Here is a 17,505-nt window from a genome sequence, read left to right as displayed (position 1 = left end):
TTCTACATAACCTTATTCTACCTCTATTATGACATGAATTAAGATTTTTCCTAGATAAGTTGTTAATAGCTTAATATTTACGAATAAAGGGCGAATATGCTACTTAAATGCATGTTAGTAAGCACCTAGTTAATGGTGAATATATGTTCCCTAATCTAAAGTGTTACCGAATGTTTTTCCTTGTGAAATGTTTCTCACTTTATTAATGTTAAAAAGTGACTTCTTCAACTTTAACTTAGGAAAGTGAAAACAATCAGATATTTATTTGCACTAATCATTGATATCCACTGATTTGAAACGTTTTTTTTATTGTGATTATTATGACATAATGTGTATTTTTGATCATATCACCCAGCCAGACAGTCCAATGTGTTATTGCTTAATAAATGTGTTTCCTTACAAAAAGCCATGTAAAAGGACATGTAAAAGCTTGTCCTGGTCTCACCTCCTGGCCATTAATCCTCTGCAGGTTGAAGTGATGGAGGCGGTAGATGACGAAGGAGCGCCACAGACTCAGACTGACCACCGGGTTTCCCTCCGGGTGAATAGTCAGCTGATCCAGACGCCTCACCTGAGCCAGGGCTGCCAGCTGCGGCAGTCGGCTGATGTTGGTCTCCAGGAAGATCAGGTGCTGAAAAAACAAAGTAATTTGCTATGAATAAAAATCATAATGCAACACATTTATTCTTTCATAACATGAAATTAAGATGACAAAACTTTTCTCTCTCTGCAGAAGTAACAAGAAAAATACGCCTTTCCTGATTAGATCTGCCTCCATAAATGTCATGCCCAGGAGCAACGACACCTGTGGATTAGAGTGAGGTAGAAGCCATACAATAGTGAACAGTATCAGATTTTGTAATCTATACTCTGTAAAACTGTTGCATTTCTAAACTAAGACCCTATGCACACCAGCTAATTACAACATCAGTGTTGGAACTTCATTGAGCAATATCAGGGAGTTTTCTTTCAGACTATCCATAATGTATATAGTTGATGATGTGACATTAGTATCCACAAATGCCACAGCCTTCACTCAAATCTGACAGAAAACCTAAAGTCTGTCCTGAACAGGCAAAGTTTACCTTTAATTGTCTGCTGAGGTCAGGTGATGTTGCTTAACAATGATAATAATAGAAACAAATGGGTCATTAAATCACGGCACAAGTTGACTATTTTGCCATGAGAGGGCAGGACGAGTGTGCCACCTCCAACATCATTATTCTCTGGGTAATCAAGTCACAGTTTAGTGTTAATGATGGTGAAAAAATGACTTTTGAACAGCCCAAATACAATCATCTTAGTTTTCCCTGTAAAAGGCCAAAAACACATTAAGCATGGTACAATTACAATTGCTAACTGATTAGCTAATATTATACGGAAGCCTTTTAAAAAATAATTCCCCTCTTGATTGACTACTTGATTCTCAAACTGAAAAGCAGCAGAAGGACACTTTTTTTTCACCTTTTCAAACCAACACTCCAGGTAGCTGAAGCTTTAGTCTCAGTTCAGTCAGGAACATTTTGCATGCTTTCCTCAAAATTTCTTTCACATTCTCATCTCCTCTCATGCATGAACACTGTCATGCCATCATCAACAGTTCATGACCTTAGTTCTCTCACTTCTTTTTCCTCAATCACCAGCATATCTTGACAGTCTCATCTGATCTTTCATCCTTAATCAGCCTCATAACCACCAGCAGTGTCTGAACATCTGAGGGTGTTCTAGTCCCTGTTCAGAAGGAGACAGATATCTCCCCCTTGTGTACAAGTGCCAAAAAAAACTTATAAACCTTCAATAAATTATTCTGTTCAATCAGCGCATGATTTTCTTCAGTGTGTAATCATTTTGTTCTTCAAGAGTAATTTCCACATCATCAGGATTATGCCCTCACCGATAGATTGGGGAACTTGACCCTTATTCGCGGCAGTGTCGATACAATGGTGTCAAAGTTGATGTAGCGGAAGGCTATGACAGTGACAGCGCCAGCGGTCTGAACTCCCCAACCTCTCTCCAGAGCCTCCAGGGCTCCGAGTCCAAATAAACGTAGTGTGTCTCCATCCAGCTCTGCCAGGTGACTGTCGGACAGGGACAAGCTCTGAACACTGCTGCCCCCCGTGTCCACAAGCCTGTAAAACACAAACACAGACACAAATACAAACAGTTATGCTGCATGCAAAGGATTTTCTGCCTTTCAGTCCTCATTACATGGCTTTCGCATATACGTAGTCGCCTCAAGGTGTCCAGTTATTCTCGTCCTACTCTCTTTCGGCTGCTAAATAATCCACCCGTTTGTTGTACATAAGCTCTGGAGAAAGTTTTCGATGATAAAGTCTGCGTCTGCCTCTGTCTTTGTTAAGATGTACAGCCACGGTTTAGTTCTTCTGTGTTTTCCCTTGTCCATCTTCATTCAACGGCGAACACACAGCAGCAGCTTCTCGAAGCAGCAGCCTTGCAGGACCAGCTGAATATTAAGTTGCCATGTTTTTTTTTTCTGTGACGAGCAGCTGATTGGCCGAAAAAAATCAACCTCACCCTAACAAGGAATCGATAAACAGTGATCAAACAACCCCAATTCAAATACAAGCGTTTGGTTTTAAGACACACAATACTGTGACACGAAGCCTGTAGTGGCGTCTTCGAAACTTCAACTTGATTAATTAAAAAAAAAAAAAGAAAAAAAAATTATTTAGGAATTCTTGCCACCACTGTGACCTACTGTATATCTGCGGTGAAGCCAAATAGTGAGGCCATTTATGATTAAACCGATATGTGATGCCACTGAGGGAGTGACCAGAAAAATGCAGGCTCATCACTGTGATGGAGTTGTTTCTGAATGGTATGTCAGGTTGGGTCAGCACAGCACGGGATTGGATGGGAATCAATGTCTCGATGACTGCTCAAAGCTGTTTTACACTACAGTTTTGCCATTCACCCATTCACTCACACATTCCTACGGCGCATCTATGTTCAGCGCATTTTTCTACCCCACATTTTTCATACCCATTCCCACGCTGCCGACATAGTCACCCGGAGCAACTTGGAGTCTCGCCACAAGGACACATCAGCATGTAGACTAGCGGAGCTGGTAATCAAACCCACTGCCTTCCAGTTGAAAGATGACCACTGAGCTACCGTCGCCTTGTTCTCCCATGTGTAGAAGATCAGTCATCATCATCATACATAAAGATGTGGAAGCTTTAAGAGCTCACAGAACCATGTCACAGGGTCTCACCTAACACGGAAAAGTGCAATTTTAGGTCTAATAGCCAAAAGGTTTACCTGGAAATTTTGACTACAGTGAACTTTTATACAGTATCATGTTCTATTCGGTTATCAAATAAAAAAGAATATATTTAAGGTGTTTTGGTCACATTTGTCTAAAAAGTAGGGCGTTAAGAGAAAAAGATAAAGAAGAAGTAAATAACTACAGTTGTCAGACACTTGGTAGTCTTTTCAGTGTCTTATTCGTGCCTTCCCTGCTGAGAGCGGTGTAAGAGTTGGTAAACAAGGCGATTCTCAGCGAGATATAATCTCCCTGGTCAAGCCCCTGTACTTTAGTCTACTGTGTCTGCTGACATTTGGGAGACTTTTCAGCATGGCAGAGCATCAGATGACTACTGGCAACACACTGATCTTCTCAACACTGATCACTTTAGGTTGAGGCTGCCAACCAACTAATCACCCCTATTTATATTCACACCCATGCAGTCTCAGTGCAACAGAAAGCCACGGTGATTAGAAGACTAATCCTTTGATTGCAGAACTCCAATCCAAGATTCTTGTTGGGGAACAACTTTTATCAAGTATGTGTAGAGTGGTGAGACAGAATCAGTCTGGGACAGAAAGTGAAAAACAAGTATACACAGAGTGCACTGTACATACGATACGATGCAATAAACCATTATTATCAGTTTTCACTTCAATTCAGTTTGCAGTTCATACAGGTTAGACATAAAGTACACACAGACAAACAACAGTCAGGACAGACATACCGTGCATAATAAAGGGCCGTAGGCTAGTTGTTTACCGTTCACAGATTCTGGTTCAGCAGGCCGATAGATTGGTGGATTAATTAATTTATCAATATATTGTGTTTAAATATGGGGAATCTGAGAAGATGATATTCACTGTTTCGGACATATATCTATAAAGCAAGTTGTGTCTGTCTGCGAAGGGCGTATCTTGCTGACAGTCAGATTGCCCCAGATTGCATTACCATAACTGAAAAATCTTCTGCAGCTCCCACTATAGGAATACATACTTCCTACAGGCACTGCACTAGTGTTATAGATAAAAAGAGCTGTGAAGTAACTGGAGCTTCTTTCAAAAATGCCACCTTTGTTGCAGGAAAAGTGAGACTCATTCTAGGGGTGCACAGAGTAAAGAATGAGCCATTAGAATATCACTAACATAATTAACTAACCATGGTCACAGCAATTATTATTGTAGCTCAAATGATTTCACAACAAAAATGTTCATGCATTTTGGTACAATGAGAAATTACACAGAGAAAATGAAGGGTCAGTATAAGGGAACAGTATAAGAAAAAGAAAGAGCAAAATTCCTTACTTGGAAGAAAAGTTTCAGCCTTAAAAATCAAACACATTAAAGATGACTGATATGACGACCCAGAAATCATAAACCAATATTCTACCAGTGAACTTCATGAACTTCAGATTCTCAGTGGGTGATAATCTGGCCTCCAGTCACATAAAGTCATTCCTTCTTGTGTTTAAGGCAAGTGGCTGGGTCAGGAGCCACAGGAGACAAGAAAGTGCAGGCCTATGTGTGTGCGTGTGCGTGTGCATGCGAGAGCTGGAGTAGGTGAAAGTCAGTGTCTTCTTTGCACTTGTGTGTCTAACCTTCGGGGAAACAACAGCTCAACAATCCAAGCCACAAATTACACTTGTCAGCAGACACAACAACAAGAATTATCATGAATTATAGCCTGAATCTCTATAAATGAACAGGCAACTGACAGAAGTTACACTTAGTCAATGATAATCATATCCAGATGTATTGTCCTAACATGTTTCCTCGGATGATGCACCATGTATTAAAGCCTTTCTTATTCAAATGTAAAGGTCTGGTCACAGCAGACTGTCAGGGATCAATAAAAATTTCTGAAACTTCTGAAATATACAATGTCCTTTAAGTAAACATGAGAAAGTCGATTTCAAAAATGACTATGAATACAAACAACGTAAAAATGTACACAGGTCTTCAGGGTACTTTGCCACACTTCCACATCTAAAACCGACACAAAAACTGAAAGACATCACTGAATGTTCAGTCAACAGCTACAGTCACTACAGCTCTGAAAGCAGATTTCATTAAATTAATGGTACACAACAATGGTACAGCCACTCTATGCACCCTTTAACTTTGTTTTTTTTTTTGAGTGTGTGTTTAGGCCTGCAGCACTTCAGCACCTGGATTGCCAGAAGAGTTAGTCAAACAAAGCAAGCTGCAGCAATGGGTTGGAAACTTTACCGTACCGTCAGGGTCTTGCCAACCATCTCAAACACATCTCAACAAGAGAAGCAAAATGAATGTCTGCATTGGAGAGTTGGAAAAAAGAAAAAAAAAAGTGCTGAAGGCAGAGAGTAATTAGAAGTGTATATTTGATGTACGGTGTAAGTTTTTACAGGCTGTTATTACCACCTTGTTGCTTATCTTTAATTATGCGATAATTAGCCGCTGCTGCTTGGAGCAGACACACTTTTATTTTCAATCTCCATCCATTGCTGACACATGAAAATAGTTTCCATGTTTATAAAAAAAAAAGATGCATGAACACAGTGTAAGACTGGGTATAAGTACACACCTATTGTGTCTTAAAAAACCCCCTACACATTTCCCCTTTAAATGTGCATTCAAATGGGAACAGCATTGTCTAAGAAAGAGTAATACTTCACATATTAAAAGTATTAAGGAAGTTAAGTCCTTTTTGAAGCACACATGGACAAAAACATGGCCTGTTCCTCCCCCTGCCAGACACTCAACCCATATTAAAGCGTCAGCATACGTCATGACTCTGAGATGAAGGATTGCCAAGGCAGTAAATCAGAAAGAGTGAGCAGCGGTGCAGAAGATCGAGAGTAACACAAAGATAAGTCACGTGCAGAATGGGGAGTGACTCCTGTTTACCTGGAAGTGTGCCATCAACACACACACAACTGTGTCACATATTGTTCCCCCTTAATCAGGTGGCCTTGAATCCCCTTCAGACATGCACCCTGTAACAAACGCTGAGTGAAGAGAGGGGCAAAGAGAGAAAGGAATCTGTCACAATTACATGGATCCTGCTGTGGCTTTCTGGTGTCAGAATCTATTTCAATTAAGGCCATTTCACTTAATCCTGCAGCGGTTTTTAAAAGGATATCTGTCATCTCTGAACAATTTATTTCCCCAAAAGACAGGGCTGGTAGAATACACATGTCTCTAATTGCCTAAATACTGTGTGATGGGGATGTGTATGAAATATTACACTCTCAGAGCATTCCATAAAATGGTGCAGTGCAGATGTTGATCTACAACAGTAGAAGTAGTAGTCAGCAACACAAGCTATTGCATCACTTTCATCAATATAGAGTTAAAATTCTCTTTAAGAGAGGGAGGCGACAGATGTTCTAGACTGTAGTGACGTCTACCACGGGGATATTCTGATTTACGCGTTCCCTGTTCCACCACAATGTGTTCTGTCCCTGTGAAGGAAAGCCACTGCCACACATGCTTCAGGGTCGTTTTCTTATGCTAGTGCAGGAAAGGAAAAGCCAGCTCTGAAACATGAAATAATCGTCCTTGACACAACCCCCCACTTTTCATCTCAGCCATCCCCCCCTCGTCAGACCAGTTTCACGTTCTCTGTGCACTCACATTAGACTCAGCACAGATGGTTGATTTAGAGCGATGTCAACATCACTGCAGACAGCTGTACTGATTTCACCGCGTCTTTCAAAGAGCTCAGGAACGGCCAATACCCGACACTTGCAGAGTAAATAAAGGGAATACTGAGAATATTATAACATGGGTTTGATGCACCAGCTACTGCTGCTGCTATGCATGGGCTCATCTCTCGCAACATTGAAAGACAAGAATATAAGAAACATGACACTGCTCTCTCTAATATAAAAAACATTTTTTCCTAGCCTAAGTGAGGGTTGTCATGTATTTCGTCACTAAACAATTACATATCCATTCATTACAACACAAGAATTGTTGTTGTTTTTGTTTTCATACAGCTGGCAGTCGTAAATTTGAATGGTCTTATGGATTTAATCATCCATTACTGCATCGGTACTTTACAGTGATGTGCATGGGTTATTTGTAAATGCCTTATCCTAGACTTGTGTGTGTTTCAAGTCCACCTAGAGGGAGTGAGTGAGTAAATCAGCCTTGCAAGTGTTTTAATTTAACCAACAGGAGTGTCTGAAAGGTGGCATAACACGTTCGGGACACGTGAAAATGAGTTTCTGGTCGTTTCCCAACATTTTAATTGTATAAACTAGTGCATTCAATATTTGAATATTTCAATGTTTGAAGCCTGTCAAGCAAACCAGGGATGGGGGGGTGGGAGGGAAGGGTGGGGGGCAGGCAGGCGTTCCTTGCATTTATAGATAGATGAGACACAGAATATCTGTCAAACAGCCAAGAATTGCAGTTGTCACAGATGACGAGCTCATAAAGAATGAAGTCTGAAAAATGTTCACTGTCAGAGAAAGTGATTATTCGAGACGATAATAAGAGTGAGAGAGGAATCCACTCGCTACAGAAACTCAGTCAGCTGAGTAATGGTCTAATGGCTTCCACCTGAACACAGATTTTGGTGAGCGCAGACAATTTACTCAGTAAAAATCTTCTGTTCTACACACGTGAAAATGAGAAGCTCTAATCTAATGGACAGATAATAGTCGATGAAGGAGAGACGACAGAAGACAGTAACAGCTCAACTGTTAAGAACAGTGTCAACATGATAGAGGGCCAGCAGGATAACTCATGTTTCAATGACAGAATCCTAGCACTGTCCATTTCTGCATATTTTAGTATTACAGGAGATGAATAATTAGAACAACTCAGCGACAGTATCCAATCATAAACAACATGACAGACATCAGCCCGTACAAAACTTCACTACTGAAAAAAGGGTGTCATGATGACCACTTGAAAAAAAAAAAGCATGCATACAGACACACACACAAAGAACTTTCTGTCTTACTTGGGATCTCGTGGACTGTTTGGACGGCTGTTGATGCGGAGTCTGCTCTCCATTCCTCCTGACGGTCGCTCTGGTCCTGAGCCTGGACTCACCCGTCTGTTAAAAAGATAAATACGAAAAATAAACAAAAACACAAAGCAATCTACTGATGTTCAGACTCCCATGGCTATTGAACAAATCCTCCTCTAATCTGAGGTAAAGATAATCAGTGCCCCTGAACCATCTATCTTTCAGCACTTCTCATTTGAGAAATATAAGATATCACCTGTCCCTGGTCAGTAGCCTTAAGTGCTTCCCACATCGTGCTCCTACTAATGTCAGGGGAATTGCTGAACTCACTGAAAGCCTCAGGATTGTGCTGTAATAAAATATTTAAACTCACTATTCCACAGCAAGTGAGAGCTGAACCTCTATAATGCAGGTGGGATTGTATGACACGGGAAACTAAGGTCAACTGACATCGGCATGTGGTCAGAAATAGTAATCAGGTGATAGTCACATGCACTCACACAGTGTGAGCTATTATTATCAACTCGAGTAAAGGAACTGTGTGGCGTACGTGTGAAAGCAAAATGAGAAACCTCGACCATGGGGAGTTTAACATCTCAAGGGATCAGAGATTCCTAATTGCGTGGGGGCGTTTTTGTTGCCACATGGTGGTTATTATTCGCATTTGGAATACTGGCAAAGAGCCTGGTGAAAAACTGGACATCATCCCAAGTGGGATACTATAACAAAACAGCCATACCATTTTATTGGTTCCAAGAGGATCCTTTTATGAATCACAATAGCAGCTTCCTCTAGTTCAAGCTCTAGTAGTGGCTTTTTCGCAGCTCAGTATCACACAAATGACTTAATGCATAAGACCAGGAGCATGAGGTCACACACATCGACTCTGGTGCTTTGTACCTGGGCTCGTCTGGAGAAGTCTCCTGTGCGAGACCGTTGGTCTGGGCGGGGCTGTGTCCAGGACTGTTCTCTGGACTGACTTCTTCTTTTGCATCATTTGTTGGTGGTGGATCAAGGCAGGCCCTGACGCCCTCCCACTGCTGCGCTGCATTACGGATCGCCAGACGCCGCTTCTCCTTGACGAGGACAACACACACAGACACAGATGGATTCATGTGTCAACAATATCACACCTAATTGAGTAGATCTGTTTCACAGGGGTTAAACATATTTGCCTGTGCTAACTCAGCATTTTAATCTTTAAGTTGCTCTTATGATTAAACCCGGCCTTTTCAAACGGCACATGATTGCTCTTCCTCTGCTGTCGTTCAATTGTTTCATAATCCTCGGGTATGGAATGCACCACTCCCCGTTGCAGGGGTGAGTCAGTACCAATTCTTCATGAATCCTTTGCCCTCATGAACCTCTGCCTGCAGTTTTCCATATAACATTTTGTCAACACCAAGGATTAGCGAGTTACAGAGAAACAATGCAATGTGCAGGGACCACTAGATTATAGATTAAGGAGACCAATTTACAGATATTGTACCACTGTACACATTAGCAATGTTTGTACGGGTTTGGAGTCAAGTAAAACGTGGACATGGATGCATGCAGAAAAAATAATATTTATTCATATAAAGAGTGAAAATGGTGAAAAACAATATAGATACAGATTTAATGATAAATGTTTCTCTGTGAGGCCACTGAGATTTATTACTGTCCAAATACTGATGATCAGCCAAGAACCAAACAACAGCAGAGAGAGACAATGATCCCATATCAGATCTTATCATGAGTTGTACCTTATGAATGGTCTGCTTGTGACTCTCCCTCTTCTTCTCCTCCTCTTTCCGAGCTTGTACACCAGCCATGCGCCGATCCTCGTCCTGAAAAAGAGAGCCGGTGCAATCAGAGTGGCGCTCCATTCATGACTGGGAACCACAAAAGACACAGTCAAAGAGACTGTTTCTCTTCCCCTGTTCATAAAAGTTATTCTCGGATAGATTTCTTCTTAATTAATAGCAACCTCCTCCCATCTGTTACCAACTCCCAATACCACAGTATTGTTGTGTCAGATCACGCTCCTGTTCAATTAGATATTCATTTTCCTGATAATATCCGTCCGCGGCGAACATGGCAGCTTGACCCCTCGCTCTTGTTGTGTAGCGACTTTAAAAAATTTGTTGCTGAGCAAATAGATATTTTTCTCGAAATTAATGATCATCCAGATATTTCTCGCCGTACATTGTGGGAATCTCATAAAGCTTATATTAGAGGTCAGATTATTTCATATGTAGCACATAAAAACAAACAACAAAATAAACGTCTTCTGGAAATTGAACAGTCGATTGTGGACATCGATAGAAAATGCTCAATGCATTCCACCCCAGAATTACATAAAGAGCGCACCTTTTACAAATGGAATTCAATGATCTTTCTACTTGTAGAGTAGTAAGTGATTTGCTTAAAACTAAACAGAAATTTTATGAACATGGTGAGAAGGCAGGCCGAATGCTCGCACATCAACTCCGACAGACAGCCAGCAACTCTCAAATTACAGAGATTTACACTGACCTCGGTGTTACTACGAACGACCCAGATCTAATAAATAGCCAATTTAAAAAATATTATTCAAACCTTTATCTGTCAGAGACGGACATGAACGTAGTTAAATTACAATCCTTTTTGGACTCTCTAGATACCCCCTCTCTCAATCCAGACCTCCAATCCTCCCTCGATCTACCTCTCACCATCGCTGAGATCCAGGTTGCAATTAACTCCATGCAGAGTGGGCGGTCTCCTGGTCCTGATGGTTTTTCAATTGAATATTATAAAACATTTTCGTCTAAATTAGTACCTCTACTGAAATCAATGTATGATGAAGCATTGGAAGCTGGTTGTCTGCCACCTACTCTCACCCAAGCGACCATTTCATTAATATTAAAGAAAGATAAAAACCCACTCGACTGCTCATCTTACAGACCCATTAGTCTCCTTTGTTGTGACTATAAAATTTTGACCAAAGCCATAGCAATCCGATTGAATGATCTGATACCATCTCTCATACATCATGATCAGACCGGCTTTATTCCTGGTCGGCAGCCTTTTTTCAATCTTAGACGGCTCTTTAATATAATGTATTCTACTCCCTGCTCTCAGGAGCCCGAAGTAGTTCTATCACTCGACGCCGAAAAGGCATTCGATAGAATAGAGTTGGAATATCTACATGCAGTTTTGAAGAGGTTTGGATTTGGAACAACATTTAGAAAGTGGATCAAAATCTTATATAGTAACCCAATGTCGGCCGTGAAAACAAATGGTTCTATTTCAGCATATTTCCCGTTATTTAGAGGCACACGTCAGGGCTGTTGCTTATCACCATTTCTTTTCGACTTGGCTATAGAACCCCTGGCTATTGCAATCAGGGGTGAGGAGAGGATTATGGGCATTACAAGAGGAAACTCAACTCATAAGACTGCGCTCTATGCTGACGACCTGCTCCTCTTTATCACTCACCCGAGTCAATCTGTGCCCCACCTTTTGCAATTACTTCAGGAATTTGGGAGTTTATCCGGCTATAAATTAAACCTAACCAAAAGTCTACTCTTTCCCATGAATGACGCAAGCAGATCACTTGACTATAACGCATTCCCTTTTAAAATTGAATACCAGTCCTTTAAATACTTAGGAGTAACTGTAACCAATTCCTTTAATTCACTCAAGAAGGCTAACTTTGATAACTTATTAGAACTCACCAAAAAGGATCTAGAGAGGTGGTCTTGTCTCCCTGTTTCGCTTGCGGGCCGCATCAATGCCGTCAAGATGAATATTTTACCTAGGTTTCTGTATCTGTTTTCAACAATTCCTGTCTGGCTCCCAAAGCATTTCTTTATTAAATTAGATAAGTACGTCTCATCGTTTATCTGGAACCATGCCACCCCTCGAATAAAGAAGATCTATCTGGAAAGACCTAAACCGGAAGGAGGCTTGGGCCTTCCAAGCTTCCTCCATTACTATTGGGCGGCAAATATTTCAAAATTGGCATATTGGGTGTTGTCGTTCTCTGACCAAAATGTATACACCTGGACAATAATGGAGCTTTCGTCACACCCATCAGTATCCCCCATCTCCCTGCTAGCAGCCCCACTGATTATGCAGACTAAGAATAAGCCTTTGTTTAATCCTGTGGTGTCTAACTCCATTAGAATATGGGTACAATTTCGTAAGCACTTTAATCTTGATCAAATAAATAGCTTCCTCCCTCTCTCCTTCAATCATCTCTTCATACCCTCTCAGACAGATCAGAGCTTTGCTGGCTGGCATCGACGCGGTTTGGTCTTCTTCGATGACTTATTTGATAACATTTCTTTTCTGTCCTTCGAGGCCCTGGTAAGAGACCATAATATTCCAAAATCTCACTTCTTCAGATATCTTCAGGCTCGCAGCTTTGCATCCAAACATTTCCCAACCTATCCAAAGCCGCCAAACAAAGATGTCACTTATGATTTGCTAAATCTCGATCCTTGGAACAGGGGTCTGATTTCCAAGGCATATAATATTATTCACAACATAGACCCTCCATCATACACTAAAACCAAAGAAAGCTGGGAACGAGACCTAGGAATATCAATCTCCGATAATGTCTGGGCTAAGTGTGTCCTCAATATTCATACTTCCTCTATCTGTATAAGGCATGGGCTGATTCAATTTAAAGTTTTTCACAGGTTGCACTATTCCAATGATAGGCTGGCCAAAATATACCCATCTGTCTCTCCCACCTGTCCTAGGTGTGGCAGCCCAGTGTCATTGGGTCACATGTTCTGGTCCTGTCCTTCCCTAGTTGATTTTTGGTCCTCCATTTTCGATTGTTTATCAGTTCTATGCGAAACATCTCTCAAACCCAGTCCTCTCACTGCTGTATTTGGAACTGTATCCTCAGAAATATACGCCACTAATGCACAGAAGAGAGCATTGGCATTCTGCAGCCTCATATCCCGCAGGGTGATTCTAATGCAATGGAAATCCAACAAATGCCCGTCCTTCAGGAGATGGATACAGGAGATATTATCTCTACTCCAGCTAGAAAAAATAAGGCACACACTGAAGGGTTCCTGTGACACATACAACAGAGTGTGGTCTCCCTTTGTCGAGTATGTGAAGGAGTTAAATTTGTAACATGTCATGTTATTTAAATGCTTTCTTTTGTCAATCTGTTTGTTTGACTGGTCTATTAATGTCATGCTTCTACAGTATCTCTGGATCTCTTTTTTTTTTTTTCACTCTTGGCCTGTGGGAGGGAACACGGGGAGGGTAATATGGGATTATGTTAATGAGTAATGTTATATCTGTTTTTGTATGTGTATGTATCTAAGTTCTTGTTTGTATATCTGAAAATGCCTTAAATAAAGTCATAAAAAAAAAAAAAAAGAGACTGTTTCTCTCTACACCCTCGATTGGACCGCTGCGAAAGCTGGGACAGAGTCTCACACCGGCCAGCTGCATCACAGGATTATCTTTCTGACTTTCAATCTCAGATCAACCGAGTCCAGCTGTTGGGCAAAGCCAAAAATCCCAGAATGCAATTCTGCCAACAGAATGAGTGTGCCAGCTGAGTGCATGGATTGAATATTAATGAAATACCATTTTAAGCCTTTTTTTTATTGATTAATCGTCTGTTCATGTCACCTATTTATATGTTTTTTGAATATTATTTTAATAATTTATTTTATTGAATGTAATGTCCATACATACATACTGTAACTGTTTTTGATTGAATTATTGGGAATATTGGTGTTGTTTTATTACTCCATAAAATGTAACGCTTATTATTCATAAACAGAGACAGCTTAGTTTCAGTGTACATATGCTGTTTTAAATTAATCTGCTTATTTTTTTAAGTAACACCTACACATACACATACAATCCATCATCACAGGGGGAGCGAGAAATATGAACAGCTTACCCCAAAGCAACAGTATCACTATGTCTCCTAATATGCAAAATTAAGTTAATTTTCAATTTCATTCATAAATACTCTTCATTCTAATCTTCCAGCACAAAGGCATAGATCTTATCTCACATAATCGGATCTTACATCTACTGACTAGCGCACTGGGGCAAGTTTCTCCAAAATAGTACTATTTATTTATTTATATTCCTACTGTGAAGTTTGCCTCCATACTAGTTTCATGACACAGTTTGAAGAGTCGACATTTGTGTATTTAAATCAAAAAATCTGCAGCTCCCAAAAGTTAACTTTCTAGAAATAAGAGTACAGTCACGTTCTCAGGCTTGACAGCTACAACGTAGTAGTAGTTTATTGGGGGGAGGGAGGGGGTGTGGGGTTAATGAACCACTGGGTCATAAAACTTAACTGAATCTTGAAATTCAAGTAAAAACATGAAAACTGTTGAAATTGGAGTTATGATTCTTTTTATGACCATATCAGCAATATGTGCTAAGGGCAAGGTGTGTGGTGCATTCAGATTCCTCCACGTACATGCTCAGACCTGGGTCCTGCCTGCTTGACAGCCACGAAAAGCATGCTGATACTTCACTGTAGCACTCAGTTGGCACAGTGTATAAATAGAATGACTTCATGTTTATGCTTGATAGGTGGGACATGCATTACGTGTTGAAAATGCTTAGTTAATCAAAGTCAAAGTTTCGTCACTCGTGCATGTTTGCCTCTCGTACATGACTGAGACTATGAGGAAATCTGCACCAGTGTTGGGAAACAAAGACTGAGGAGTTTAGCATTGTGAAGATGTACTGGGGCTTCATGATGCCCCACTGACAATGAATGGGAGACAAAACCTATGTGAGTTCATCTAAAGTTTGTTTTATCTGTAAAGTTTGTGGCAGCACAGGTTCAGGCAACATACAGAAGGCCTTTAGTTACAAATGCACAGTATTGTGTCTTGTAGTTTTGAACCATTAGTTATAATACTGCATCTTTAGGGGGTGAAATATACATCGCAGGGAGTTTGCATGTTCTCCCCGTGTGCACATCAGTTCTCTCTGGGTTCTCTAGCTTCCCCCCGCAGTCCAAGAACATGCAGATTAGGTTAACTGAACACTCTAAATTGACCGTTGGTGTGAGTATGAGAGTGAATGGGTGTACCCAACCTTTTGCCTCATTTGATTCTTTGCTTCCCTTAATATTTCTGGAACTGTTTAGTCTATAATGCCAGTGTAGCATGACAAAAATCATATATCATATTATAGACTCCCACCATAGCAGTATAATTAACTTAAAAGCAAAAATACATTGTCTGAAATGGAAGATAAACCTATTTTAAACGGGGGGTAGAACAGAAACTTGAATTTGTATCTGCATCATTTCCTCATCTATGAATCTATATCTAATCTATAGAGAGATGTTTGTTACATCCATTGTCATAGGAATTCACACAATGCTCCATTCAACTCTCTCTGTGAGTTTTCAGGATCGCAATATTTTTGTTTTCGTGTGTGTGGTGCGATCCCACTTTGCACAGAGAGTGCCGCATTTTCTGTCACAACTGAGCATGCGAGGCAAAAGAAACACATGGCACGAGTAAAGTGAGTGACTGAAAACACAGAGAAGGTCCCATTAAAAGCCTCAGACGTGGATTCAACTACGGAAAAAATAAACATATCCAATAAAGCTGGACATTCACAGTCATATTTCTTTCCCAGTCATGATTTTAGCCTCTCACAAACGTGGTAGTCCAATATTGAAAATGTGCGATCCGCCAACAGCAATCAAGGTCTCCATGAACAGCTGTCAAAATATGTGACTGCATGTGCCAATTTGCCTGTGTCTGCACCTGGATACAGCCAGGACGAGTAAGGATACAGTAAGAGAGAGACAGACCACACATAACTTACCAAAGTATCGTAAAAAACTAAAACTAAAAAAACTTGGAGTTGGGTGAGGGGTGTTGGAGAAAAAGTAGGTCAAACGAGTACCAGCGGTGTTATGGTAAATATTCAGGGGTCCACAGGGGATGAGTACTCATGAACTTCCCATACCAGCAAGATGTCTTTCTTCTCTCTTTGTAAACTTAATAACGCATGCTCTGGCTGGACTGTCCTGTGTAGAACCATGGTGGCCCAAGATAGAAGATAGCTGCCTCCATAAAGCAAGGCCTTGCCTAAAGCACAATTATATTCTAAGGCTACATAATAAGTTTTCCTATTATAAACACTCAACGACACAATCATAATTTGTGCAGTCTTACTGTGATGCGCTTCATGTCCAGCTGTTTCAGATGAAGCACACAGCGCAGGACGGCCTGCTTGTACCATGTCTCCAGGGCTACGGGATTCCCATCCAGGGTGAGCTCAGAAAGGGAGCGTGACTCTCCAAGGCAGGCTACCTGATCAAGACTAGAGACAGCGAAGGAACAATGTGAGTGAGGGTTTTCTTTACTTCAGTAGGAAGTTGATTTTTTTACAATGATACACAGAAACGATGACCTTGATAAGAACCCGGGAAACTCGAGTCATCTGCTGGTTCAAGTCAAATCAACTTCCTGCATTTATCCTCAAATAATCCAGGTCATAACTGACAGAACGGAGCAAAGCCAAAACAAGTAGTAGTAGTAATTCTGAAAACACACTGGCAGCCTGACATTACTCAGGAGAAAATATCTGCTTATACTGTTGATATCAGCCTAAGGCTTGAAAATGCACAGTCACGCTTTATCAGCCAGTGGGAATATTCTTTCTGCTAATTTATGATAATAACCTTGATTAATTATTTGTTTGGAACTACTTATCAACCCACTCCACAGCACAGGGGCTGATTCTAGCCAGAGGTTTTTTTTAGATGCACAAGAGGGCCAGTTAACAACCTTTGATGACGCGTTAAAACAAGTACAGCCACCAGAGAAGACGATTAAAGCTCCAGCAGATGCCAGCGTAAACTACTTTTTTTGTGTGCTGTGTGTGCAGAGTGGGGTGTGGTTTGAAACCTGTGTTACTATCTATCTATCTATATATATACTGTCTATATACAATTCTTGCCCTGTCCATAGTGGTTTATTTTTCCAGTTCTGCTATGCTGTCAACAATTTGAGTCAAAAACACGACATTATGTTGAATGAAATTATCATTTCGAATCTAACATGCCCTTCTACCCTCACAGATTGAGCAAAATCAATGAGTGTTGGCTATCCATCCACCTAGCAACAGAGCACAACTGTCAGCAACGATCAGTTTCAAAAAGGTGCAAGCAGCTTTTTATACTTGCAATGACCTTACGAAAAGATACTACAACCGAAAGCATAATAAACTTTTACTTTAAGTAGAACACAAAAAAATAAAAAAGTCTGATTATTGTATGA

At 40.6% G+C, this 17,505-nt stretch overlaps 1 protein-coding gene across 1 annotated transcript in view; it reads right to left on the bottom strand.

Annotated features, from left to right (window-relative positions):
- Positions 1–17,505, bottom strand: part of lrrc49 (leucine rich repeat containing 49) — a gene marked incomplete at its 5' end in the record, with an annotated part of 39,587 nt that overhangs the window by 6,274 nt on the left and 15,808 nt on the right. Inside the window, 6 exons of the mRNA XM_083900576.1 lie at positions 446–631; positions 1,895–2,129; positions 8,222–8,317; positions 9,131–9,306; positions 9,976–10,059; positions 16,399–16,546. Of these exons, the coding sequence (XP_083756702.1) occupies positions 446–631; positions 1,895–2,129; positions 8,222–8,317; positions 9,131–9,306; positions 9,976–10,059; positions 16,399–16,546 (925 nt within the window). The remainder of the gene's footprint in view (positions 1–445; positions 632–1,894; positions 2,130–8,221; positions 8,318–9,130; positions 9,307–9,975; positions 10,060–16,398; positions 16,547–17,505) is intronic.

Source organism: Microchirus variegatus (genome assembly GCF_963457635.1).
Source record: "Microchirus variegatus genome assembly, chromosome: 14".
NCBI classification, from domain to species: domain Eukaryota; kingdom Metazoa; phylum Chordata; class Actinopteri; order Pleuronectiformes; family Soleidae; genus Microchirus; species Microchirus variegatus.
The sequence above is the reverse complement of the archived record's forward strand: the minus strand, read 5'-3'. Positions and strand labels throughout refer to the sequence as shown.